At 40.1% G+C, this 27,388-nt stretch overlaps 1 protein-coding gene across 2 annotated transcripts in view; it reads left to right on the top strand.

The window, feature by feature from the left end:
- Positions 1–27,388, top strand: part of SHANK3 (SH3 and multiple ankyrin repeat domains 3) — a 252,283-nt gene that overhangs the window by 211,936 nt on the left and 12,959 nt on the right. For both annotated transcript variants that reach the window (XM_075273797.1, XM_075273796.1), the window contains 4 exons: positions 13,178–13,258; positions 14,819–14,946; positions 15,086–15,191; positions 16,095–18,330. In XM_075273797.1, coding sequence (XP_075129898.1) covers positions 13,178–13,258; positions 14,819–14,946; positions 15,086–15,191; positions 16,095–18,330 — 2,551 coding nt within the window. The remainder of the gene's footprint in view (positions 1–13,177; positions 13,259–14,818; positions 14,947–15,085; positions 15,192–16,094; positions 18,331–27,388) is intronic.

Genomic DNA, 27,388 nt, shown 5'->3' with positions numbered 1-27,388 from the left:
GCAAGCCACAAAATTCATATTGCCCTCTGCAGTCTAGCCCCTAACCCCACACAATCACATATACATATACTTTACCACTTTGCCCCTCGCCTTAACGATACTCCAGGAGGCTCTCTTTAACGCTCCGGAGCAGCCATGTTTGCCGACCCCCACCGCTCTGACAATCCGTGACACCACCCACCCATGTCAATACCCCTAGGCGGTCTAATAAATGCCAAAAAAAAAGTTTAAAAAAAGGGAAAAAAATATATATATATATAAAAAAAAAAAAAAAGATTAAAAATTCAAATCACCTCCCCTTTCCCTAGAACACATATAAAAGTAGTTAAAGACTGTGAAACACATACATGTTAGGTATCCCCACGTCCGAAATCGCCCGCTCTACAAAGCTATACAAATATTTTTCCTGTTCGGTAAACACCATAGCGGGAAAGATGGTCAAAAGTGTCAAACCACCATTTTTTCACTGTTTTGATTCTGATAAAAATTTGAATAAAAAGTGATCAAAGCAATAACATTTCCTGAAAATGGTAGAACTACAAAGTACACCCGGTCCCGCAAAAAAAGACGCCCTATACATCCCCGTACACACACGTATAAAAAAGTTACGGCTGTCGGAATATGGCGACTTTTCAAAAAAAAATTTTTTAACACAGTTTTGGATTGTTTTTAAGGGTCAAAATGTAAATAAAACCATATAAATTTGGTATCCCCGGCATCGTAACGAAACACAGAATACAGGGGACATGTCATTTTGGTTGCACAGTGAACGCCGTAAAACCAAAGCCCGTAAGAATGTCGCAGAAATGCATTTTTTCTTCAAATACACCCCATTCTGAATTTTTTCCCTGCTTCCCAGTACATTATATAGAATAAATAATGGTGGCATCATGAAGAAAAATTTCTCCCAGGAAAAATTAAGACCTCATATGCCTCTGGGAGCGGAGAAATAAAAAAGTTATGGGGTTTAGAAGGAGGGGAGTCAAAAACGAAAATCAAAAAATGCCATCGGCGGGAAAGGGTTAACTTCAAATACCTCTGTCCCAAAGTCACTATGTAAAGTTTCTCACAACACCGTATAGCAGCTCTAATACAAATTAACTTCAACACAAAAGTCTCACGTATTCTCTGAATTACAGCAAAAACAAGATACAAACTTACATTTCATATCCCATACCTTATACACAGTACGAAAACCTTCCCCATGCCTGTATATACCCACTTCTACAATCACCGCAGACGAAGTCGCGGGTAACAGCTAGTATTACATATTTTTAAAACTTTTTTACGTTTTTACTTTTATTTTTAAAAGTAGGTGGTGCGATTACATTTACCGTTCACTGCAATACTAATTTATTGCGGTATATTGTAAAATTCATTAATTTCTTTTACAGACTGCCTATAAACACGGAAAAATCTTGCAGAGAACACAGGCAGACCAAGCATAGTACATTACTCCTGCTCAACCTAGTTGTCTTAGAGCTAAACAGGGGACATAGAGAAAAATTGAAGCTGACTGTACCATACCCCTGCCCTTCTCCATTCCCTACGATCCCCTCAGTTTGCCAGAGTTGTAATTTGTCCATAGACTCATTGTACCATGTATCCTGGGACTGCCTCCTGATACAAGGCTGTTGGAGGGGAGTCAGATCTATTGCTGACAACCTCTTTCTTCAATTGATACTCTTAGACCCCTTAATTATTATTATTATTATTATTATTATTATTATTATTTATATAGCACCATTAATTCCATGGTGCTTTACATTTGGTGGTTTACATGCGGTACACAAAATATACAGGTAGATATAATACTAACAATGACTGACTGGCACAGTGGTATAGACGGCTCTGCCTGCAAGGGATTACAATCTAAGAGGGATCGAGACAGAAGGTGAGTGGGAGACAGTTCAGATGGTGGTGTGGTGACAGTAGTGTTATTGGGGGTTGTAGGCCTTCCTGAATAGGTGAGTCTTCAGGGCTTTCTTGAAGTAGTCTTCTTGCTTAACTTGCCACTTAGATAGGGAAGAAATCTGCCAAATTCTTCCTTTATATCTGCACTAAGTCTCTTATACCTTTACATTGGAAATTAATTAACACCCCCCCTCCCATCTACTCCTGACCTCAAGAACCTCCTGAGCCAAGAACATTCAAACATTCAAAACTTGGAATATGTAACGGCAAGCCTAAATAATACAGTGGTGGCTTTTGACGCAATTTGGTCCTCATGGGATACCGATTGCATGCTACAAAATCTCTGACCTTCTTCCCCTTCTCTTTTTTCCCTACTCCTTTTCACTCTCTCCGTCTTCCTTGTCCTTTTGTTTTATCTGTTGTACCCCTCTTCTTATTGGTTTTCCATTTTAGTATTTGTGGTTATCCTGTGTAGTTTTGTATTCTCTACTTGTTTGTTACTACATTATAAAATTTTATAAAAATTACAGTTGAAAACAAAAACATTGATGCTACTTCTGGAGCACTGTCTATAAGTCACAGACACACCACTGCCCTGTAATAGAAGGTGCTGAAGGCTTGATGGGCGGGGGAGTTTGTGACTTACAGACAGTGTTCCAGAGAAAGCCTTATCACGAATCAAACTGGGAGCCACACAGAGCAATGGAAGCAACAGAGGGAACCAGGCAAGTCCATTATGCATATTTAATGTACAGTCAGGCTTTGGGGGTTTTTTTGGGGTTTTTTTTTAGCAAGGGGGAGGGTTACTTTAACTAGACTGGGGCACAGATTGTTTACTGGAATTTTTTTCAATACATTTAAAATGACTAAATATCACAATGCATCGTGTTCTGAGCGTGTTATGCTACATCTGTACATAGCAGACAAGTCAAAAAGGACACACAATGAAGACAAGCTTGCATCCGTTTTATTGAGTGTGCTCCTTCTCGGCTCAATACTCCTCCCGCTGTGAGACTTGCTCTGCGTCTTTCATGGTAGTGGCAGCTGTGTTCTAAGGAGGCTGTAGGCACAAGTTGGCCTTGGGAGCTGTTTTCTTACAAATGAGAGCTTTCCTTTTGTGGCAGAAAAATTGCTTATGCCGACCTCCAGCATTACCAGTTTCCCGGGCAGTATGTGAACAACTGTACTTGGAAAAGCTGCACCTTTACAATTTCTATTTGCATCATTAAATTGTGCCCTTACTTGAATCTCTGGATGACGCCCTAGACTGTTGCCTCTCCTGCCTACCCCTTGTCCCGGCCCAGAATACACATTCTATAAAAAGACACGCAGAAAAAGACAGATGCATTATAAGAAACTCAGGGTGAGAGTCACTTGAAGTGGCCAGCGAATCTTTACTTTAATACGCCAAAGAACTGATCTAGATCATGTCCCCCAGCCTACAGATAGAAGCAGCCAGCTCACATTTACATTCTGTTCTTTGGCTTTCTGCCCAGCAGTCTGCTACCACCAATGCACCCTACACCTACTGCAGATACCAAACTTCCTCTGCTAACTAAATTCCAAAGAAATAAAAAGAGGTTTTGTATTCTTTTTTATTTCTATAAAAATGACACAGTAGATTCAGTGCAAGTTCACGGCTATAGACTCCAGCCTATGTCAAGGCTAAAGGATAATAAAGACATTACAAGCAACTAGTATGCGGCAAACTTTGAAGTATTCTTCATTTGCAAAGAGCCACATGAATGTCAGATTAGTAAATCTATAAAATACTAGCCTCTGCCTGCGACTTCTTCTGCGTGTTGGTGACGTCGATGATCCACCTATATTGAGCAAATTGCTGCCATCGATGGTTTGCCTACTCCAGTATTTTGGCTGCTCTCAAGCTGTCCTGCTGCTGAATTAGTTCCTTACGCCGTGCCTGTGATTGTTTTGGCATCTCAGCAGCTCGCAGGGACACCATATAATGAGCATGTAGTTGGAGTCGATTATCCGCCTGCTCCAGCGTTTTGGCAGCTCTCAAGTTGTCCTGCTGCTGAACTTGTTCCTCACGCCGCGCCTGTGATTGTTCTGGCATCTCAGCAGCTGGCTGGGACATCATATAATGAGCTTGTTGTTGGCGTTGATGATCCACATGCTCCGGCGTTTCAGCAGCTCTCAAGCTGGCCTGCTGCTGAACTTGTTAGTCGCACCGTGCCTTTTGATTGTTCCAGCATCTCAGTAGCTCACTGGGACTCCATGTAATGAGTGTGTTGTTGGTGATCCCCCTCAGTCCCGCTTAAGGAGAACTCTGTTAACTTCTTGCTACCTTCATAGCTCTTGTTGCTTTAGAATTTTGCGACAAATTAGATTTTGTTTTTCCAGTATGTTTAAAATTAGCAAACTGCCAATTTGGATTAAGGTTGTTTTCCCATCCAGTGTGTCAGCACTGCCTGGAGCAGATCAGATAATATGCAAATGTGTGTACACAATGAACTGAGGATTAGCTGTGTGCTTGCTTATAGTGATAACAGACCTGGCTTCATCAGCCTACTGCCAAGAGCAGTATAATATAGTATGTGAACATAAATTCATAACAGTCGTGAAGCCATGTCATTTACTGGGATGAAAAGTAGCCTATGTTTTAATTGAGATTACAAACTATCTATTTGCCAAATTTCATTCAAATCCATTCAACTGTTTTTGCATGATTGAGCAACAAACATCCAAATATCTATAATATTATTAGTAGGGTACTGTATATATATTTAGTCTATATGTCTATAAGGGATGGGTATTTATGACCCAAAGAAACTCCACTTTTTACACAACACACCACCATATATATCCCATGCCACTGAATTCTGGTGTTGGTTATTCACATATCAGTAATCCTGATGTATAAAGTACAGTTACTGACATATCCTTTAGCCAATGACAGCATGAGACAGGATGATGTGGATGCAAAATAATTGAAATAATCGATGTCAGAAAGTTTACATTGGCTTTCTGTTTCTGTTATATTGCGATTAATTGTCCAGCCCTAATGGCTGGTATGTAACGTAGCAGAAAGCCCACAGCAGTAAATAATGATACTATACAGTAGACCATTTTAGGATGCTTTCACATTCTGATGATTTTGTTGCAGAAATTTTCGTGATTGAAAATCAGTTGGATTCATCGGAATGGGATGACCATAGATATTTGCTCCCACTCAGATGATTGGAATTAATTTTTCAGTGGCAAATTCTGACAGCACTCTAAGGGTCCATTCACATGGAGGAAATTGGTGAAGAATTTGGTGTGGAATTTCAGCGCTGAAAAAAAAAATGGAAGGATTTTTTTTTCAGCGCTGAAATTCCACACCAAATTCCTCACCTCACCAGAAAAAGGAACCCATTGAAGTCAATGGGAGGCTTCTTTTTCAGCGCTGAAATTCCACACCAAATTCCTCACCATTTTCCTCCGTGTGAATGGACCCTAAGAGTAAGTTCATATGGCAGAAAGAGGAAGAATTAAGAGGAATTGAAGAATGAAGAGCAATTTGAGGTGTACATCCACCTTAGATTACTCTGCATTTTCCAACTTCCGACTCCCTTCAGCACTATTTAGAGCCACAGATGCTGCGACTGAGTCAACCATGGAATTTGTAGCAAGATCAAGCAGGACCTTTACTTTTTTCAGTATCAAGCATCTACCTCTGCCTCCCATTGGAATCAATGGGAGATGGAATCTGGGTGGAACCCACCTCAAAATCCACAGCAGATTCTGTTTTGTGAACGGTCCCTAATAGTGCAAGCACCATATTTCCCCCAAAAAATAATTATTTCATGCATATTACGGTACATTGTTACAGATTGTAATATGTAAGGCTACATACACATGAATATGTACTTTGTAGCATCTGTGAGAAAATGGAATGGATGGCACATGGATGATATCCATGTGCCATCTGTGTCCTCCTCTAACACATTCATTACCTGCAGTGAGCCCAGGGCAAAACTCAGGACAGGTCCTATTTCTGTCCATTTTGCAGCCTAGGCTTGTACATGAGGTCATAGAAAATAATGGGTCAGCGTGATAGCTGTTAAAAACATGGCTAGCACAAGTTGTATGCATGTAGTCTAAGGAACAAAATTGTACTGTATAAAGTGGAATATAGTTTAATGCTAAATACTGACGAGATAAAGAATGAAGACATAGCTCATATGGCATTCAGAGTTTGCACATTTCATCTTCATAAGTTTTGATTGTTTCCATTGAGCCTATGATCTGGATTTACTTATGTTAATGGGTAAACTCCATGGCTTTATGTACATGGCTGGTGGCTTTATGTACATGGCTGGTTTCTACCATTTACATACTGAAAAATCTTGCTATGAAATGGAGTTGACAAATGTAGAACACTTTCTAGAGCACTCCCTGGCCAAATCATGCATGTTTTTGTTTTGCAAGGTTGTAACTGTTATTTTGCCAAGATTGAGTTTGTCATAATTTACAATTTTGCTTCAAAGAAAGAAAAGAGTGAATGTATTTTAAGATGTTTTCTTAATTCTAAATCTGAACTTAATGGTAGGGGTCCAATTATTCCTCCCACTCACATAATTGCCGCTCTTCAGCAGACCTGTCTGCCCCATTGCAATAGGCTCAGAGGACTGCTTGCTCCTTCAGGTTGTTTGTCCCTTTGTTACTGATAAAACTGTGCAGAATTGAGTTGATGGTGTTAACCAACTTGATCCGTTGTGAAATGTCTTATTTTGGATTGCAAAAGGGTTTTTTAGGCTAAAGCCCCACGTAGCAAGCTGCAGCTAAAAAGTGCTGTGCGAAAAACAGCAATGGAAACACAACTTACTTTTTCCCGCAGCACTATTCATAGATTGTCCATAGAGTTTGCCTCTGTGGACTTTCTGCTTCAATTATTGAAATCACAGCATGTCCGCTGCGCATATTTTTTTGCATGTCTAGATGGGATTGTCATGTGCATGGGGTCTTATGAGTCATTTTCAGATGCCACCAGCAGAGTGATTGTAGCGGAACTCCTCTGCAAGGTGCGATTTTTCTCTCTTCTAGGAATGTATAGATCTCTTTATCGTTAACAAAACTTCTTATTTATTAGATTCCAATTTAGTGTTTTTGGACAGGGCTTTTATAAAGTATGATCGGACCTTTGTGATCAGGTGCATTTTCTGAATGGATGCTTTCAGATGTTTCACTGTGTAATCATAGATGGTGAAAGCAATGAGCAATGAGCTGTACTAGCAACTTTAAGCTCAACCATGTTAGAAGTCTATTGAATAAATCCTATCCACCTGCACCATTAGGCCTCGGGCCTACTATCGCTTCATTGATGATATCCTAATCATTTGGACCGGGTCTGAGGAACAGCTGAAAACCTTCCATGAACAGTTCAACCAGTTCCATCCCACCATCAACCTGACGCTCAATCACTCCTTCTCCGAAATAAACTTCCTGGATGCAGTCATCAAGATACAGGACAACAAAATTGAGACATCACTGTATCGGAAACCAATTGACCGCCCTACGTACCTAAGATGGGATAGTTTTCATCCTAAACACATAAAGAACTCCATTGTATACAGCCAGGCCATCAGATACCATCGCATATGTTCAAACCCTGCAGATAGGGACGAACACCTTGGGGGCCTCAAAAACACATTCTTGAGGCAGGGTTACCATCCAAGAACAGTTGATAACCAAATCACCAGAGCCACCAGGATACCAAGATCGGAGTTATTAAAATACAATACCAAACAGGAGAACACTCGGGTACCCCTGGTTGTCACATACAACCCCCACCTGGAGACGCTGAGAGGAATCACACGCAAATTACATCCACTACTGCAAAAAGACAATCGTCTAAAATCCATATTTTCTGACCCCCCTCTCCTATGCTACAGACAGCCACCAAACCTCAGGAATATGATTATTAGCAGCTCACTGTCACCTCCAACTAACAAAGGAACATTTCCATGTGGACAGAAGAGGTGCAAAACCTGCCCGCACATACTGACCACTGACAAGATAGAGATACCAAACTCTAACAGGGAATATCAAATCCCAGGTACGTTCACCTGTAACACACCTAATGTGGTGTATTTGATCATTTGCACCAAATGTTCCACTGAAAATCTGTATGTTGGAGAGACTGGTCAGAAACTCCGAATGAGAATTAATTCACATCGCCATACAATCAAACAACAGAGAACTGATCTTCCCGTGCCAAATCATTTTTGCCAGGAAGATTATAATATCACCAATGACATGAAAATCTTGATCTTAAAAGGGAACTTTAAATCAAGGAAACAGCGACTGATTTATGAGTACAAGGCCATGACCCTATTCCAGACGTTGGACAATGGGATGAACATCTCACGTGGGTTTATGTCTTTTTATACACATCATTAAGACAGCCATTAAGATAAGAACTGAGGGATCTGGCAATTGATTGTTTGTTGTTATAAGTATATAGTAATAAGCCTCTTCCCCCCTCCCTCCTGTAATTCTAGCCCTGTGTCCTGTTGTACATAAATATGCAGCCTCTAGAAAGTGTCTTTTAGTTATATCTGAAGAAGAAGCTCAGAGGAAAGCTTCGAAACGTCATATTCTGTCATCATTATGAGTTAGCCATTAAAAAAGGTATCACCTACTGAAGACTTGCAAAGTTTTTTTTGTTTTTTATAAGTCTATTGAAGTCAGTTAATCCTTGTAGGCACTCTCTAGAACCAGCCTATACATGCTGTTACAGCTTCTGACTCCCCCGTTTAAGCACAAGAAAGAGTATTTTATGAAATATTAATGCTTAATGTACTGACACTTGGTAATATATATTAAGGTAAGTACAAAAACACCATTAACCATAATATTTCCTAATACTAATAGTATGTGTTCACTGTTATAGTACAATAAAGATGATTATCAATACAGATAGCAGCATGAGCCAGAACTACCCAAAAGGCCTCTTAAAGTGTACCTCCAATTATAAAACAAGTTTTCATAAATGAATAGGCAACCCAAGGTAATATAGGTAGTCTCGAACTGCCCATAGGGGAGTAGTTAAATCCCCTAGTTGGATCTTTACCCAGATGGGCTAGTGGGTCCTTGACGCTGAAGACCTGCAAGAGTAGCACATTGCACCATACACTTACTACACTACATACAGAAAGTAAGCTACCAGTTTATTAGATATAGTTGTATTGGTGCACGAGATGGCATATAGGCACACCGACCACGATTCTCCCTCCTGGATCTTTTTACATAGAAGAAGGGGAGGAAGCTGCTGGAAAAGACACTCAAATAACTACAGCTACTACACTGTGAGTGAGAGAGATCTTTTGACACCATCACTGCACAGAATGAAGCAATACATCCATTAACTACCTGGCAGCAGCCCACTCCTTGCCCGCCCTATACCATAGACTTCTGTGTGTGAGGCTCAACCCACATAAGGAGATAACAGTCTCTAGAACAGTCTCTGAAAAGCAGCCTGGAGAAGGATACATATTTCTTTAATAATATTAAGATATACCAAAGTTCCTAATATTTCTCTGTACTGTTCATTTCTGATAAGTTGTTTTATAATTCAGAGACATTTTTAATAAAATTGGCCACGTACTCGAGGAGCACATATACTTGAACTCTGGGAGTCTTAGAGAGTACAACCAAAAGAAAAATAGCAAAACAAGTACATAAGAAATAGCAATGACAGCAGTGCCAGGACTGATATCTCAGTGGGTTTTGTGTATAAAAGAAAAACATATAATATATCAAAATTGTTAGTCAGTGACTATTTCCTGCATCTACTACTTCATTCAGATTATGTATCATACATAAAATATTGAACTACATAAAATATAATTGATCATGCTCTCTGGAACAGTGGATTTCATGTCATATCTTTGTTATGGATTGTCTATTGTTTACTGCAGTTCTTAATGCCTCATTATTTCTACATTTTTAGTCATTGATTTATTGTGTAATGTGTTCCTCAAGAATTGACAATAGTTTATGAGGCAGAGAAGGCCATAGCCGCCAGTATGGAACTGGCAACACACCTATGAAATATAGTGTATTATCACACTAGAAAATACGTTACTGACATTGTTAAGAAGTATGGCATGAAAAAGAATTCCTCAAGACTGGTGTTACATGTGCCAATCTGATTGAACCATCCAGCGAATCTCATCCACACAACAAGAAAAAAACCTTTGCAGCAGAAACGCTGCGATTTCCCAAACCGTCACGATTTTGGAAATCGCAGCATGTCAATTATACCTACGGAAATGCCAGCGGTTTCCCTATAGGTATAATGGAAGCAGAGAGTCAGCAGGAGAAACAGAAATGTGTTTTTTTTTTGTTTTTTTTTTGCTGTGCCTCAGTATGTGGAGCCTTAGCCTAAAGTTGCAAATTTGTATGCAATACACATTTGCATAAAAATTTGCGATTGTGTTTTGTACATCTGAAAACTGACCTAGGTGAATGATAAACTACCCCAATGTCCCATGCAATACATTCATTATAATGATTTTGATGTATAAGAAGGAGGAGGGTCCTTTTATCTGTCATTGAATCCAGGATTACCTTCTTATGCAGGCTTCCCAGGTACCTTGAATGGACTTATGCGAATCCCTATTAGAATATTAATATGCCAAAATAAATGACTATGTTCAACAAAACAGTTAAACAAAAACAGTCAGTAGACATTTGTTCCCCTTTAAATGTATGTCAAAATGCAACTTATTAAAAATACAAACAAAATAAGAGCTGAGATAACAATGTTGTAATAAGAATTATTCACTTGGTTTAGCTTTGTCCTACTTATTATTATAATGTGATCCAATAATGTATCCTAACAATGTTAATGTAGTCTCTCCTCATTTCTTAATTTCTTTTCTATATGTTAAAGGGGCTGTATGAGCCAGAGCAGAGAATTGCTAAGAGTGACTATCCTTTAGTAGGATCATGCCTAGCCTTGTGCCACTAGGTTTACAGTCTGCTGTCTGTTGTGCTGTCCTTCCATGGACGGGAACAATGGATAAGCTGACCACTAACAATGTGCATGCAGGACATTTTTTTGTCCGCCAATTACAGGCAGACATTGCGATGGAGTCTGACGCAAATGTGAATGTAGCCTGATGGTGCCTTTTCCGTGGATTGCAAGAATACAGCTGAGCACTGGAGGTTCCTGATTCAGGCTGATAAAGGGTTGTCCTGGTGAAGAACCCCTTTAAAATTAAACACTGAAATGGCACTATGGTGTCGTTGTATTGAGTTTCATGGCTATCGTAAGCTTTCTGATTGCAATAGGGCAGATATGTATAAAAGATGTAAAAAAAAAAAAAAAAAAAAGCAGCCATAGCAACAAGATGACTAGATTTATTACCAACCTCAGCTGCAAAACTACCAGATTTTATCTGATGGGTTGCTATAGACAGTCCCTCCAGTTTGTTTGTTTTTTGGTTTAATGTATCTTGCAAGTACACATCTCACCTGTACAGTTTTAGTATATGCAGTCTGAATACTCACTTAGTTGGGTACATGAAATAATACCTCATCTCTGAAGGTCTGTAAAGCATCAGGGAATTTCAGGCTTTTGATTTGCATATATTGTTATGATCATACTTATTCTTGAGTTCATTGTCCATCCGTTTATTTATCTATATAATATTTCTAGCCATGTAATTATCTATCTAGCTATCTATCTGTCTTATGTTATCCTACTGTGATATCTATCTGTCTATGTATTTATCTTTCTCATGTCTGTTATCTATCTATCTATCTATCTATCTATCTATCTATCTGTCTATCATCTTTCATGTGTTCTACTGCACTATGCATGTATCTATTTATCTGTCTTTCTGTATATCTATTTTTTTTCTGTCTTATGTTTGTGTTGATCTATCTATCTATCTATCTATCTATCTATCTATCTATCTATCTATCTATCATCTTTCATGTGTTCTACTACACTATGCATGTATCTATTTATCTGTCTTTCTGTATATCTATATATTTGCCTGTCTTATGTCTCTGTCTATCTATCTATCTATCTATCTATCTATCTATCAATCATCTTTCATGTGTTCTACTATGCTATGCTTCTATCTGTCGGTCCTTCTGTCTATATATGTATGTATCTGTCTTCGATCTATTTGATCTACCTTTCATGTGCCCTATGCTGTGCATATATCTATCTTTCTATCTATCTATCTTTCCATCTATCTATCTATCTATCTATCTATCTATCTATCTATCTATCTGTCTGTCTGTCTATCTATGTTATCTATGTCTATCTCATTTGTGTCTATGCATGTTATGTGTCTGCTTATGTATATGTCTGCAGTCTATCTCTCTGTATATATTGCTATGTCATTATGTAGATATATGTCATTATCTGTCTCTTTATAGAAGTGTAATATAGAATATTCTCTGTTACATGTGCAGAACCTTCTGAATGGCGCTTTGCCTTTGGCTTGGAGTGTATGGGTCATGTTTTCTGCGTCTGAATGAATTAGTGATGATCTTAATTTGTTCTACAGTTTTTCTTCTCATCCCTGGAAAATGAATTTTCAGTTTTTCCATGCAATGGAGTTTCTCTCTCCATCTGGATAGCAGAGTCTTTTTGTCTGAAGATAGTATGAGGTCTTTAAGTATCAGTGTCTCTTTGTGGCGTAGCCTGTCTCTCTCTTCCTCCCTCCCTCCATCTGAAGCGTGAAGCGAGGGTTACCATGGAAACGCAGCAAGACCTGCTAACTGTATCCCAGTGCGTTCAGGATAGAGGGAGGGAGAGAGACAGAGGAGAGGATGACTGAAAAGAGGGAGATGAAGAAGATAGTCTGAGGAGGCTCAAGAAACACACAAGTTGTAGAATAATGAGAAGGAAAGAAGGAGGAGACGCATATAAAAGATGTGAAGTGTGTCCTATCTAGAAAACAGCAGGCTCTAATCTGTACTGAGGAGACGTGTGGGGCTGCTGCATGCGACGCAGTCAATCTGCATTCCAGAAATCTGTTGCTGAAGATTACTATAGGCTAGTGCAGAAGTCCTAAGTGGCTGCAGTGCACCCGCTACCCCGTATGGCTGTGCCAGGGGTCCTAGCAATAGGCTTCCACAATGAAGTCAAGGCGCAGGGTTGGGAAGCTGCTAGCGCAGTGCGATCCCTCATCTCGGGAGTATGAGGAGATGGTTGTGGAAAAACGGCGGCTCCTTCCGGACCCTCGCCGCCTGCTGGATAAGACATGTAAGGTCACTTCTCTTTTTCTTCCAGCTCCCCCACCTCCAAAGAGAGCACCAAGCACTACTCTTACACTGCGATCCAAGTCCATGACAGCTGAGCTGGAGGAACTAGGTAAGATGGGGGCATAATGCAAAACTTAAGGAGTAGGTAATACTGTGAAGCATTAGGAATTGTAGCTTCTTGTAAGGGACATATTCTCATGTCTGACAGTACTAGTAGGAAGGTGAAGAATGTTATATAGCCATGTTTTGTAACTGTGATACGGTGTACTGCCATTTATTATAAGGGTCATATGGTATATATGCTATAGCATAATCAATAAAGCATGGATACAAGCCAGGGATACAGTAAAGCTGGCACAGAACCTGCTGGTATATGTAAAAGGTTTTCGGTAGGTCTGTGGAGTATGACCGTTCAGTATGACATTGCATTTACCTAGGACAATCCCACAGCCATATACATTTGTCCATCATGAAATATTCTCTACCCAGGTTTCTTATATCTTACATATACATTGTAAATGCTTGCTTGTAAGTGCCTAATATAATGTATGGATTTACTTCCCCAAGTATTCCCTGATATACGCAAATAAATGAAAACCCCTGAGGTACGTTGTACATTCATCATAACCTCAATGGCGTAAATATTTTAAAAGATAAGTTTTCTGTTAAAAGATTTCACTTGTACACGCTCTGTTCATGAATTATATATTAAAAGTGCATCTTCACTCTGTTTGACATACTCTTGGGAACACACATACTGCAGGTTGAGATACTCTGGTGTACCTAGTAGGATATTCTAGTCTATTCCTATAAGAATCACTTTGGCTGTCACTGCTCTTATTGGGTCCATTTCCATCTATTCTCTCTTACTATCTTCTACAATGTCCTTTTATTGTATTTACTTGCCTCACTCCTGTCACTGTATATAAGGGTGTGGCATTATGGTATAATACATATATATACCTCTTTTAGGCTGTACTGAAGGAAAAAGAAAATAATTTGTTTGCTATGTGATCTTCATAGACATTTTAGTTTAACTATTTAAGGGAATTTGTTAGTCTCTTCCTACAACAATAGGTCGTGGACATATATGGATAATTGTGACTGTGTAGAGAGGTATAATACAGTGAAGAAAGCAAGTTTTATCATATATGTAAATGCAGTTGCAAGTGGCTGGTAGGAGGTTCCAAACCTAGGTAGTACTTAGTCTTTTGTCAGTAAACCCTACTCCGCACTTCGCCCTTGGTCTTGTTTGACAGCCCAGTTCTGATATTATATTTTCCTGCGCTCATATTTCACATATGCGCAGGATTCCTCCTACTGTAAACATTGGCATCAGTGACGTACTGCATATGCACCACATACACATTCAGTTCAGGTGAGGGCGATGTCAGACAGAGGTAGAGCCAACAACCAAGTCCAAGGGGATGAAGCAGGTGTACTGAGGGGAGCCTACCACTTCCACACAGTAGAATCCCTTTAATTATTGACTTTATGATTGCTTAGGTAACATGTAATATATCAAATTACTACTATTATATGTACAATAGAAGTATAAATCTCCCTAAAATGTCACTTCTCTTTATGTACAATTTAGTTTTTTTTTCTCATTGCTATTTAACATGTACTGATGAATGCATCAAAGAGTAAACTTGTTTATTGCTTCCAGAACGATTAGATGAGATTTTGGTGGCTTCTGATCCTTCCATGAGACCAGAGATTGCTGAGGCTGATTCAAGAGCCGCTACAGTCAAACAGCGACCAACAAGCAGGCGCATCACCCCAGCCGAGATAAGTGTAAGATCAAGCAACAACATAAGCTAATATACTTCACACTGCTTCGTAACACTTGCAATGTCTCCCACATATGTTCTATATTGATTTGAAGTTGTGTACTCTGTCTGTTCATATGTTTTTTTTTTTTCATCTATTTCAGTCGCTGCTAGAGAGACAGGGAATTTCTTCACATGCAATATCTCAAATCCCTGGTGAAAAACCTCATATTTCTCTCCATCATGGGATGTCTCGGACAAAGTCTGTGGGTAAGTTAAAGCACATCTTTTCTCAAAAATTAAATCTAACTCTAAGGTATTATATGACTTTAGATCTCATACATAAATCCTCATCTACATCATTTGTGTGTGGTATGCTCTCTCTGATTGATCAACTTGTTTTTAAATTTTATTTTCTATACTTTTTATGTTTCTGGGTCCATGAAAAACAAATGACACATGGATGTCATCTGTTTTTTTTTTTTTCTCACGGATTCTCACGAACCCATAGACTTTCATTGGTATGAGCCATCAGTATCCATGAAAAAAGGATGTGCTTCCTGGTGTCTGAATAAGCATATTGAAATTAATGAGTATGTATGGCACCTGTGAAAAAAGGCAGACCCCATATGTACTTGAAATGCGGACGTGTGAATGGGGCTTTGTCGCTGACATCAGGGACCAGTGAGGCCCAATCATGTGGCGTCTATGCGTCACAATGCCTTGTGATGCTGAGGCTCAATCAGTGGTCCCTGATGTGAGCCAGAAGCACCAAAGACACCAGGGAGCTGCGTAGGATCCCAGGAGAGGTGAGTAAAATCTTTTTATGCTTGGTCACCTTAACTAAGCCTCCTATCATTCTCCTGAGACCCTAGAGTATAATATCAGTTTTGGTCCATTCATAACAAAACTGTAAAAGGGGCGTGATTTAAAAGGGCGTGACCTAAATAATTACCATTAATCTTGGCGAAAGTCTTCACACTGGACTGTGGAGTGACCTGTAGAAGTGTTCACAATAGACTGTGGACTGGCTGGTGGTAGCATTTATACTTGAACAATGTACCATTGTACATTAATATTTCCCATAACACCATGAAAAATTTTAAGCACTATAACTGAAGAATTGTTTGCTACTGTATGAATAAAAGTTGTAATTTTGTGTCTCTCCCTTAGGTGAAGATGAGAAACTATCAGATTCATTCCTTGATGGACGATTCCCACGCAGCACCTCCATGCAGGATTCCTTAAGGGAGGGTCCTATAATTCCACCTCCTCCACAGAAATCTGCTCCCCCACCTCCATCGTCCTATTACTTTGACACTGGGCCACCCCCAGCTTTTTCCCCTCCACCTCCTCCTGGTAGGGGGTATGATACAGTGCATTCCAGCTTTAAACCAGGTTTTGAAGCCAGACTCCATGGGCTTCCACATGGAATGGGATCTGCAGAGCTATTAAGCATGGATCGTGCCCTCCCACCTCCTGATCGGCAGAAGCGTGCTCGTTCCATGATCATTCTTCAAGATACATCTCACCTCCCTGTGGAGCCTACAAGCATCCCTCGACCTGGCCCATCCCCGACACCTCCAGAAAAATTGAAAAGAAGAAGTCGGGCTGTGGACAATCCCTATGCTAATATGGGTTTGTTTGCACCAATGAAACCCCAGCGCAAAAAGAGTCCTCTTGTGAAACAGCTTCAGGTGGAAGATGCACAGGAACGAGCTGCTTTAGCCATGGCTGGAGGGTATTCACGGGATCCCTCACCATCTCGACGCAGCCCACGACAGAGTATGATGGAGTTAGGAAGTGCACACCATGATCCATTAGGTAGTAGCCCTTTTGCAACAGCACTTGCTGGAGTAATGAAGGAACGTGAGCGACGGCTGGATGAGAAGCGTAAATCCACAGTCTTCCTCTCGGTCGGAGCCCTGGAGGGAACACCACCTTCTCCAGACCTCCCCTCTCTGCAACCTTCACGCTCTGTTGATGAGCGATTGTTGGGGAGTCGTGATGTCCTCCTACCTTCTCCAGGTTCTTCACTTAAGTCTTTGATGTACAGCAGTCCTCATTCTACTTTCATCCACCCTCTTACTGGTAAACCCCTTGATCCGAATTCACCTCTTGCACTTGCGCTGGCCGCAAGAGAACGTGCTCTTTCTGCCCAGGCACCCTCTCCTCCTCCACCAAGGACACCTACTCCAGTAAGGAGCCCAGATTCTGATAGAGCTCCTCCACTCTTTCTGGAAATTCAAACCAAAGAGGGGGAGGTGGGAATGGAGATAGAAGGATCTGCATCACCCATATATAGCCCTTCTGGGGCATCTATAAAAGGCCAGTGGGGTGTTCCATTGAGGAGAGATGGAGAGGGCCGTGCTGAGAAAAGTCCAGAACGACCTGAGAGCAGGGTGGAGGAAAGAAAACCTATGATTCTAAGCATTGTTGACACCTCTCAGCAGAAAACAGCAGGGCTTATTATGGTGCATGCTACCAGCAATGGGACAGAAGATAAAGAGCAGGAGGCACCAGCTACCACTGACCAGAAAGAGGCCACACAGCCACAAGACACTGAAGAGAAGGCTCCATCAAGCTCTTCTTCTGATAAAACACTTGGTCAGGGAAGCTCAGAGGAGGAAGTCGAGCCTTTTGGGGCTAATAATCTGCCACCAGCCATGCTGTCCTCAAGTGATGAGGAAACAAGAGAAGAATTAGCAAAAATTGGGCTATTGCCTCCTCCTGAAGCTTTTGCCAATGGAGTCTTGGTCACCAAACCTGGCACCTCCATCAGCCAATTGTCTCGGCCTGGTACTTTGGCTGTGCCATCTGCCAAGCAAGCTAGTGGTGTACCACCCTCAGGGAAGCCTTCTGATGCCCCTCTCCCCCATCCAGAGTCAGCTACTGACTCAGGTGTGGAGGAAGTGGACACCAGGAGCTCGAGTGACCACCATCTGGAGACCACGAGCACCATCTCTACTGTGTCCAGCATGTCCACTCTATCCTCAGAGAGTGGGGAGCCCACTGACACCTACACCTCGTACGCTGACGGTCAAACTTTTATACTCGAGAAGCCACCAGTGCCTCCAAAGCCCAAACTCAAGTCTCAACTGATGAAGGGCACCGTGACCTTCAGGGACCCCCTGCTCAAGCAGTCCTCGGACAGTGAGCTTATTGCCCAGCAGCAACTTGCATCGGGCCGTCCGCGCTACCTCTTTCAGAGAAGATCTAAGCTATGGGGAGATCCAATTGAGAGTCGGCCTCTTTCACATGGGGGCCCTGTGGAAATAGAAAAGCCGTCTGTAATTGGGGAGATCAGTTCTCGACTTCAGCTGCTAAACAAGGACACACGGTCACTTGGGGAGGAGCCATCAATCCCGGGAATGGACCCCGGCAAGAAATCTCCAGTGGTGGCGGCTCGGTAAGAAGAGACTAGTTAGAATAAGTTACTTAGATTAAGAAGTACTTGGTGAGAAATGACTGGACAGAACTATACAACTATAATAGGCAGAGCATGATTTCAGACAGATACAGCAACACAGTAAAATGATCTATCTACCATTATAGAAATTAGATGATTTACTTTGTGGTCATGAGAGTAGTGTTTTAGAATTCCATAATATAAAAAATAGTTTTATGTCAGTCTATCCATTACACAACAGTACCTATAAAATGTATTCCTCCACTTGAGGAATGATTTTTTTTTTAATTAGGGAACACTCTTGAACCAAGGTGAATTTAATTTTATTTTTTTCAGAATATATTTTAATGTCAAAATGAAAACAAATCTCTGCGAAGTAGTCTACAGTAGTTACAAACACTCCATTGTCTAGTGTGTATATGCCCGTAAGTTGTCTAATGACAGAGAGTAAATAGATTCTAAATGGCTGCACTAGGTCATCAACATTTTTTGACCAATATCTATTCAGCATTGACTTAAAGGGGCTCTATCATTGGGAAAAGTCATTTTTAGCTAAGCACATACTTGCATAGCCTTTAGAAAAACTATTGCGCACATACCTTTTGTATGTAAATTGCCTCAGTAGTTTTTGAATAAGTACGATTTTATGCATATGCTAATTAGGCTCCACCGTGCACTCTGGAAGTGTCTGTGTGCAGCATCTGCTCTATGTGTATGAGAGGCTGCTGTACTGATGACTCATCTCTCTAAGTTATTTTGTGGTTGTATTCTCTTTGCCAGTTCATAAAACTGACTGGCGAAGCACCTGAAATATAGTTGTATACCATGAAAGCAAGTAAGTAAGCCATAATTGTAAATAATCACATTACTACATAACTGCTCCATGAATAGACAACCCACTACAATCTAAAAATATATAGAACAAGCTAAATACCAAATTCCATGTGGGTGGTCACAGGTACATATTAAATTAATAGCATGCTTTATCATCAAACAAATCTAAATCAACCCCCAAAAAAGTATAAAATAGTAACGCAAATGCACACAAGCACATATATGAGTCATACATTGTAGAAAAGGCCACCAAAGTGCAGCCTCTCCACTGATTCTGACAAAGTTCTGTCAAGTGGGTGGTCTCAAGCAAGAGTACACGATTCTGTGCTTTCTGACACTGTGACGACTCTCACAGAAACAGAGACAGACAGTGTCAGGCTTGAGATTGACTCTTCCTTGACTGCTCTGCCAAGTACGTTGTACAGAGTTTACTTATTTTTCCATAGATTTATATGGGGTGGGGAAGGTAAAAATGAATAGTATTTTTGGATTATACTATTGATCGCCTGTCCTAAGGATGTCATCAATAGCAGATAGGTGGGGATCGGACACCAAAAACCACCACAGAATAGCTTATTGAAGGGGCTCTAGTATTTGGACAAAAGCTAAACTCTTCACTGTTTAGCAAGCACAGCACTGTACATTGTATAATGTCTGTGCCTGGTGCTGCTGATATATCCCATTGATGTAAATGGCACTAAGCTGCAACATGGCCATGTGACCAATAGAAGTGATGGCACTAGCCTGAAAAGAGGCAGTGCTGCTAACCGGCGAGGGTTTTAGGTGTCAGACTTCGCCCATTTCATATTGATAGTCTTCCCTAAGGATAGGTCACCAGTATCCTAGTCCCATAAATTGTTCTGTGTTTATCACTCTAACTTTGTAGAGATATTGTTGCCATTTTGTCTAGTTTGTTTCTAGTGTAAAAGTGTTATTAAATCCTCTGTGGGGAGATTACTTGTTATAGGGGCTGTATCTCATCATGCCTGATAGTAGCGTCTTCCATTCTTCACAGCCTTGTTTGTTATATGACAAATGTCTTACAATTTTCAAGGTATTGCTTTGTTTTCTAACATAGTGTTTATGCACATACAGTCCACTGTGCAGCATGTATCACATTTTTGTCATGAACTAGGAAAATAATGTAGAATTCACCGTCATCTCCAATACTCGATGTTTCTGACAGTCTCCTTTATTAACATATACTTATCTCATACTTCTGTTCAGTGTATACTGAGTTGCATGCCTCCGTTATTGTATATATGAAGCATATGATTCTCACAACGTCATAGGTCGCTTATCGTATTTACTACTTTCACTGAGCTGCTTCTTTTCTGGCTCATCTTTTACCATGATACACAGCTCGCCCATTGCTTTTTAGTGAGGCGCACAATCTGCTTTTGACTTCATCTCCATCCTCCTTCATTCATTGCTTTTGAAGCGTCTCTTTTAAATCCTGCCAAACCTCCATTACTTTATTGCAACTTTCAAAGACATTTCAGAGTTTCAAAGGCTATTGGTTTTCTAGCTTGAAAAATCCAGTTTAAAGAGAAGCCGTCACCTGGATAGATTTGGATTAAATGAAATTTTTGGTATGATGTCCAAGTTCAGTGTGCGCTAAATGGCACTGGAACGTCTATTGGCTCTGTTGTATGCAGAGAAACCTCAGAGGAGGGAGGGAGATATGTGGCTATATTTTCTCCAGTTCTCTGATGGCCACTTCATACGTTTTTTTTAAGTAAGCACTTTCCTTTTGTAGATTGCCACTTTTCTAGGTGTGATCATTTTATAACCCTTTTTACAATGTTGCGTTGTTCCTGATTCATTGAGAATATGTAGTCAGATTGCACAACGAGACATCAACATACCATCTATTATAACATTTATTACCCCCAGAGATTAGCATGATATACACATGACATAAAATGCTATTTTAGGTTCATCACTCCAAAGTGGGTTCCTGTGTGCCAGTACTACTACAGATGCCCAAAATGACATACATTATGTTCCTATAGAGATGATGGGTTAAACTTCATGTTTGAACAATGTCTCCATCATCATTGTTAACACGATAAGAAAGACGGTGAGCCTCCTATCCTCTGAGATAGATCCCTAGATTTGTTGATGTGTGTATGTCTGCATCATGCTTCAATGGCTATCAAGTATCAGGGGGTGTTACAGTCAGTACTATATACAAATACAGAAATCTGTCCTCCAAACGTCAGAAAACTTTCTTTGTAATGTTATCTTTAGGTAGATAGGTATCCTGTAAGCCAAAGTCTGAGCCATGAAAAACATACCTAGGAATAGCATTTAAACCAGACTCCTCCAAATGGAAGAAACATCCATATGTCAACAATTATTTCAGGGTTTGTACTTCACATCAGTACAAAACAGGGAGCTGGTTTAGAGGCCTATAGTTGATGTGGGTACTGTTTATCCTTGTGGAAACCCCAGCTGAGTCTGAATCTGGCTATGCTTCCCGAGATAAGATATGCAGTCTACTCAAAAACAGCTTTCTACAGATGGGTATCTCTTCCTATGGAGAAGTCTCTGGCTTGACTGTAATCCGTAGTCATGTTTCAAGGCTCTTTAAAGTTTGAGATATGGATTTACAGGGAAGCTTCCTACAGATGACATTAAAGAGTTCTGTTCCTTCTTGAAAAGACCTAATTTGTATTTTAATTGAATAAATTTGCTTATCCACAGTGAAGTTGGAATAGTTGATGAACATTCATCATAAACTGATTCGTAACACTTTGACTTAACCAACCACTCACACAACCTATACCACCCTCCAAAACCATCATGGAGACAGTGTGCCTAAAGTTGTCTGTGTATGTTCTCACTAGGGATCTATGTCTCAGGATATGAGGGACAGGCTCATTGACTTGTTCTGGTGCTCGCCGTCATAACTTTGATAACATTATTCACTCATTGAACCAATTCCCAGGATGATTTGTTTTGTCATTGGTTGATATGGGACAAGCACAATCGCGCTTATGATCATCTATATATAATGCATGTGAATTTGGCCTTGTGTAGTATTATTCGTTAGATACTACATTGTTAAACAGACTGACACACGAGTTCTCCTGGAGGTAATGGACTCAGTATGAAATATTATGTCATGCATATCGTTTTATTTATAGATTTAGCATGCCTATATATGATATTGTGATAATGTCTGTTTGTCTAGGGCCAGATTAGGATTTATTAAAGACCCTGGGCATCATATTTACTGGGGGCCCCTATCACCCTGGATCCTGGACTCCACCTTGACTCCCACTTTGAGGAGGAGTTTCAGTAGTGTCTATGGGACTGACAGAAACAACAACGCCATTCCAACTCCTCTTTTATGACAGTCAAAATGACGCACGCACAGGTGTACTCACCTCTTCTGGGCTGGACAGGATGACTGTTGATCACTCTTTACTGAACATTACACGTACAAATAGTGACTTCTCAGGCAGAAGTAGTAAATCCTGGGCCCCATACAAAACTTTTAAAAAGGGCTCCCAATTTTTAGAGACATTTACAATTTACTACAGTTTTTTTTCCTTTTTGGTAGTTTCCTACTAAACTCAATAGACGTGTAGATAAATTTGACAGAGAGGTAGACAGGAAGATAAAAATTCCTCCACTAGCATCTTCCAATTATGAAGCAGTTTTTGGAGTCCAAACCATATAGCAAATATCAGCCCATGTAGGGGACTTTTTCAAGTGCCAGATAATCATTTTTGTACTATTTCCAAAGACCAATAGTTGAAATTTTTCTTTGATATTTTCTGTTATACTGTGTGGTATGCAGATATTAGAGTGCCTACTACACAGCACCAGGAATCAGCCATGAATGGTGGACTTGCAAACCATCAAATCATGTTGACTGAAGAGTCAGTTGTTTATTATTCCCATGACTGAGGCGAATCTTGGCCGTGTGTTTCAGGGATCTGAGGAGGATCCATTTTCTGCACAGAACCATTTATCTCAGTGGGCAAATCAGGTCCATTTTCAGGGACACCTCACACCCGAAAAACTCAGTAAAGTATTAAGCTCTGAGGAGTATATGGGTCATGGTATAAATATGACCTGTTCTAGTCTGCTTCAGTCTACTATATCAGCTTGAAGTTCATTCATAGTATTTCAGTGAAGTAGGGAAATGCTTTATTTTTCTATTATTAAAATGCAGAAATGTGCTTAAATTGCTGTCATACATTAGAGACTGGGAATGGCTGTCAGCTAATACACATCAGACATTGCTAATTTCTCGAGGAGTGGGACGTGCAAGTCACTTTTATGGTATTCCTCTCAGCAGTGCACAGAAGGCATCTACAGTGATTTGTCACACATATATAATAAAATATTATATTTTACCATTTTAGGATTTAACAAATTGCTTATTATTTCAAAGGGGAACTCCCTTTTTAGAAATTTGTGGCATCCATACAGGATATAACATAACTGTCAGAAAATCAAGGGACAGTCCTAACTGGTGCCATGACCGCTGTGAATACAGCATACATATCTAAGATGGAAACACACTGCGGAAACTCAGTGTCTTTTGTTGCAGATTTTTCTGTGGTTTTTTAAGCCAAAGTCAGGAGTGGCTTGAAAAGGAATGGAAACTTTTGTTTTTTTAAAAAAAAAAAAAAAGGAGCAAAATCTGCAACAAAAAACACTGCGCTTCCACATGGGGCCTCAGCTTTGAGCTGGGCCCCCCACTGTGGATTTTCCGGCTTGTTCTGGTCCCCAGAAAAAGAAGTGACATGCTCATTCTTCAGGCCATTTCGCCACGCGATTTGGCCTGAAGACAGTCCCTTCTCCTGACTAGGCCCACTCATTGGGCCTAATCCGGAGCGGAGCGCACGACTGGATGCCGGTGCAGTACTCTGCTTTAGATTTTATATCCCGCAAAACCTATATATGATAGAACTCAGCTTTTCTCCCTCTGTTATATGCTTCTCTTACATAGAGCAGCAAATTTACCTGAAGGATATATTAAAGCTAGTATAACACAGTCATGGTTGGCTTTATGGCTGCTAAATCTAGAATCCCTCAATTGTGGAACTTACTCAACAAGAGCAGGTTCCACTGATGAGGTCTATTTGCATATTCCTTACCCAGAATTCTTAGCAGTGCATGCATGGTGTAATAAGTCAGCACCTTATTAAAACACATTACCCCTTCTGACCCACTGAACCCTAGGTATATCACAGCAGAACTGTACCAGAAGCACTTGGGTGTTACTGCACTAAAATAGACTCTCAAATAAGTCCATATTATCGTTTTGGATGTTTCTTTGTCCAAAGCCAGGCATGTTGCATTATGTGTACAGCATAGTGAACAATTGAGCTGTTTTATAAATGTTTTAGTCATAGCATAGTGAATGTCAAATCAGAATGAAGCCATTTGTACCAGTCTATTGAAAATAGGACAAGGTCTTCTAGGTTGTTTTCTGAAGAAGATCCTGGGTGACATTTGGTAATTTGAAGCAAATCCCTTAGGGTAGGTCCTGCCCTAGACAGCTTTTTCCATAGCACAGCCTTGCCAGCTCTACTCCCACATATTAAGAAATCTAGCTTTTTACAACTACTGTTAAATAATATACACACACATCTGGCCATTTAATGTGTATGGGGTAAAGAAGAATCAAGTATGTGGAATTTCAACAAGCTAAGTTTTGGGATCCCACAGGTGATTAACCACAGTGACTTTTTCCCAGGAAGAACACATGTATGTTTAGCTGAAGTGAGCATGCATATGTATTGAGGAGATACAGGTTTATCTACCTTTTTTTGCCACTGTTGCTTTCAAGAAAGCACAGTGCTGAAAATATGAAAAAAAAGATTCTGTGAAAAAAAAAATGGATGGCATATCTGTTTTTCACAGACCTAAAGACATTGGCAAACCTAGAAATACTTTGAAAAAAATTATGATTTGCTTTTCATGGATATAAAAAAAACAAACAAACAAAAAAGAAACACAGATCAACCAGGGACAGCACACAAAGGGTCGTGTACTATCCGTAATTAAAGGGGTTTTCTGGGCAATTATTTATTTATTTATTTTTTAAAGTGTCTTAGTGCTATTAATGGGTTAATAAATGCACCCATATACCTTTTAGCATGTTTTGAGTGATTTATGGGTGTCTCTGGGGGCCCCTGGTGTCTTCTGCTTTTGTTTACAGACTTCTGCTTCCTGCTATGTAACTTCCTTACTAACCATTCTCACCTTCATCCTCCCTCCTTCTTCACTCCCCCTCCTTCCAAACTCACCCCTCCCATACACCACCTCCCTGTATTTCTAACTATTCCACCCTTCCCTACCTACTCAGCCCAGCCCCCAACCCATATTATATACTTACCCTCTACGCTTCTATGCTTCTTCCTTTGACATGGCTCCTCCTCATCCTGTACTGATTCAGTCTTCTCCAGCGATGATCCACCTCTATAGTGCATACATGGACATGCAGTAGAGGTGAATTACCGACAGCAGTGCACACACACCGCTTGAAGAAGAAGAGAAGATCACACACCCTGTCGAATGAGTACAGAGGGAGGAGCCATCTTGTCGAAAGAAGCCTGGAGGGTAAGTATAATGGGGTGAATGGGGGGGAGTAGTAGTGTCCATCCATTTCCAGATATGGGGGAACGGATCAGGATATGGGAAAATATGAATTTGAATAAAATGCTCTGCTCCAAACTGGAAAGGATCCCAGAGTCGTCCAATATATAAAATTTAACTTTTATTTCATTTCCATTAAAAAGAGGGTTACACGAGTTTTCAAATCAAGATTTTGCTACGCGTTTCGGTACCGGAGTACCTTCCTCATGGCATACACGTATACTGAACACACGGCTATTTAAACCACCAATGACCCAAAAGAAACTCCACCCTGCTAATACTATTAACCCTTAACCTATAATTACACATATGTTTTTAATTACATTGTCCCATATATTAAAAAAGAAAACACATAATAAATAAATCCATAACCATTTCATAAATATACATACATAAATAAATAAATAAATCACTTTAATGCAAAAATAGAGCTTCATTACCTTAGACCATGATGTTCTTAAGTATTAACCAAAACCGTTCCGTCTGAATAGATTCCTAAAACACTCCAATCCTATAGTGTCCGAACTCCCACAGACATAGTTGGACAATGATTTCCGGACATGTGACACATCACGTGCGCCAAAGACCACGTGATTCAATAACCCAATGAGATCTAAGCCTATCATCTTGGATCAAATAACTCCACCTAGTAAATCCGATACAAAATACTCATAGAGTGCATTGAAACCAATACACTCAATGATACATCGTGCGCAGAAAGAACAAGAGATACATCCCCCAGGCTACTCAATAAATATACGATAAGTCCGAACGAATGTTCAAACCTACCGGTGACCTGGTATTAAGTCGCATAATCCAATGCGCTTCTCGCAATAATAGTTTTCTCTTCCAATCTCCACCTCTTGGTGGTTTATGAACATGTTCAATTGCATAAAATTTAAAGCTTGACAGAGACCCCTGATGAAATAATAGGAAATGTCTGGAGGCATTAGAAATGTTCTCCCCATTTCTTTTATTAATACAATCCGATATGTGCTCCGATATTCTCGTTTTTAATGGTCTCGTAGAGCAACCCACATACTGTTTAACACAAGTAGTACACTCAATTAAGTATATAATATGGTCGCTATTGCAATTCAAAAACGACTTAATATCATATGTACAGTTTTTCTGACTATCCTGAAAAACCTTTGTTTTTCTACTATATTTGCACATATTACATCGATTAGAACCGCATGCAAAAAATCCTTTGAGGTCCAACCAAGTACCTGGATGATTACTATTGGTGTTATTAAACCTACTAGGAGACAGGCTATCACCAATGGTCTGTCCCCGTTTGGCTATAAACTGAATTCCTTTATCTAATATCTTACTAGTGATATTATCTGACAATAGAATAGGTAAATTCCTCTTAAAGATGTTAACTATTTCAGGGAACTGGGAGCTATAAGGTGTAGAAAACACGATCTTCTCTGAAGATTTTATTTCATTCTTGCTTTTGCTGTCAACTTTATTCATGTTTTTCCTGTCTCCTAACAAAGAAGATCTAGATTTAGAATCCACTATTTTTTTTAGCTCGCCTGAGTGACCACTCGGGGTAACCCCTAGAGCGTAATCTATTAAGTGTGATATTTTCCTG

Source organism: Leptodactylus fuscus, chromosome 5 (genome assembly GCF_031893055.1).
Source record: "Leptodactylus fuscus isolate aLepFus1 chromosome 5, aLepFus1.hap2, whole genome shotgun sequence".
NCBI lineage: Eukaryota > Metazoa > Chordata > Amphibia > Anura > Leptodactylidae > Leptodactylus > Leptodactylus fuscus.
This window is presented reverse-complemented; position numbering and strand designations above follow the sequence as displayed.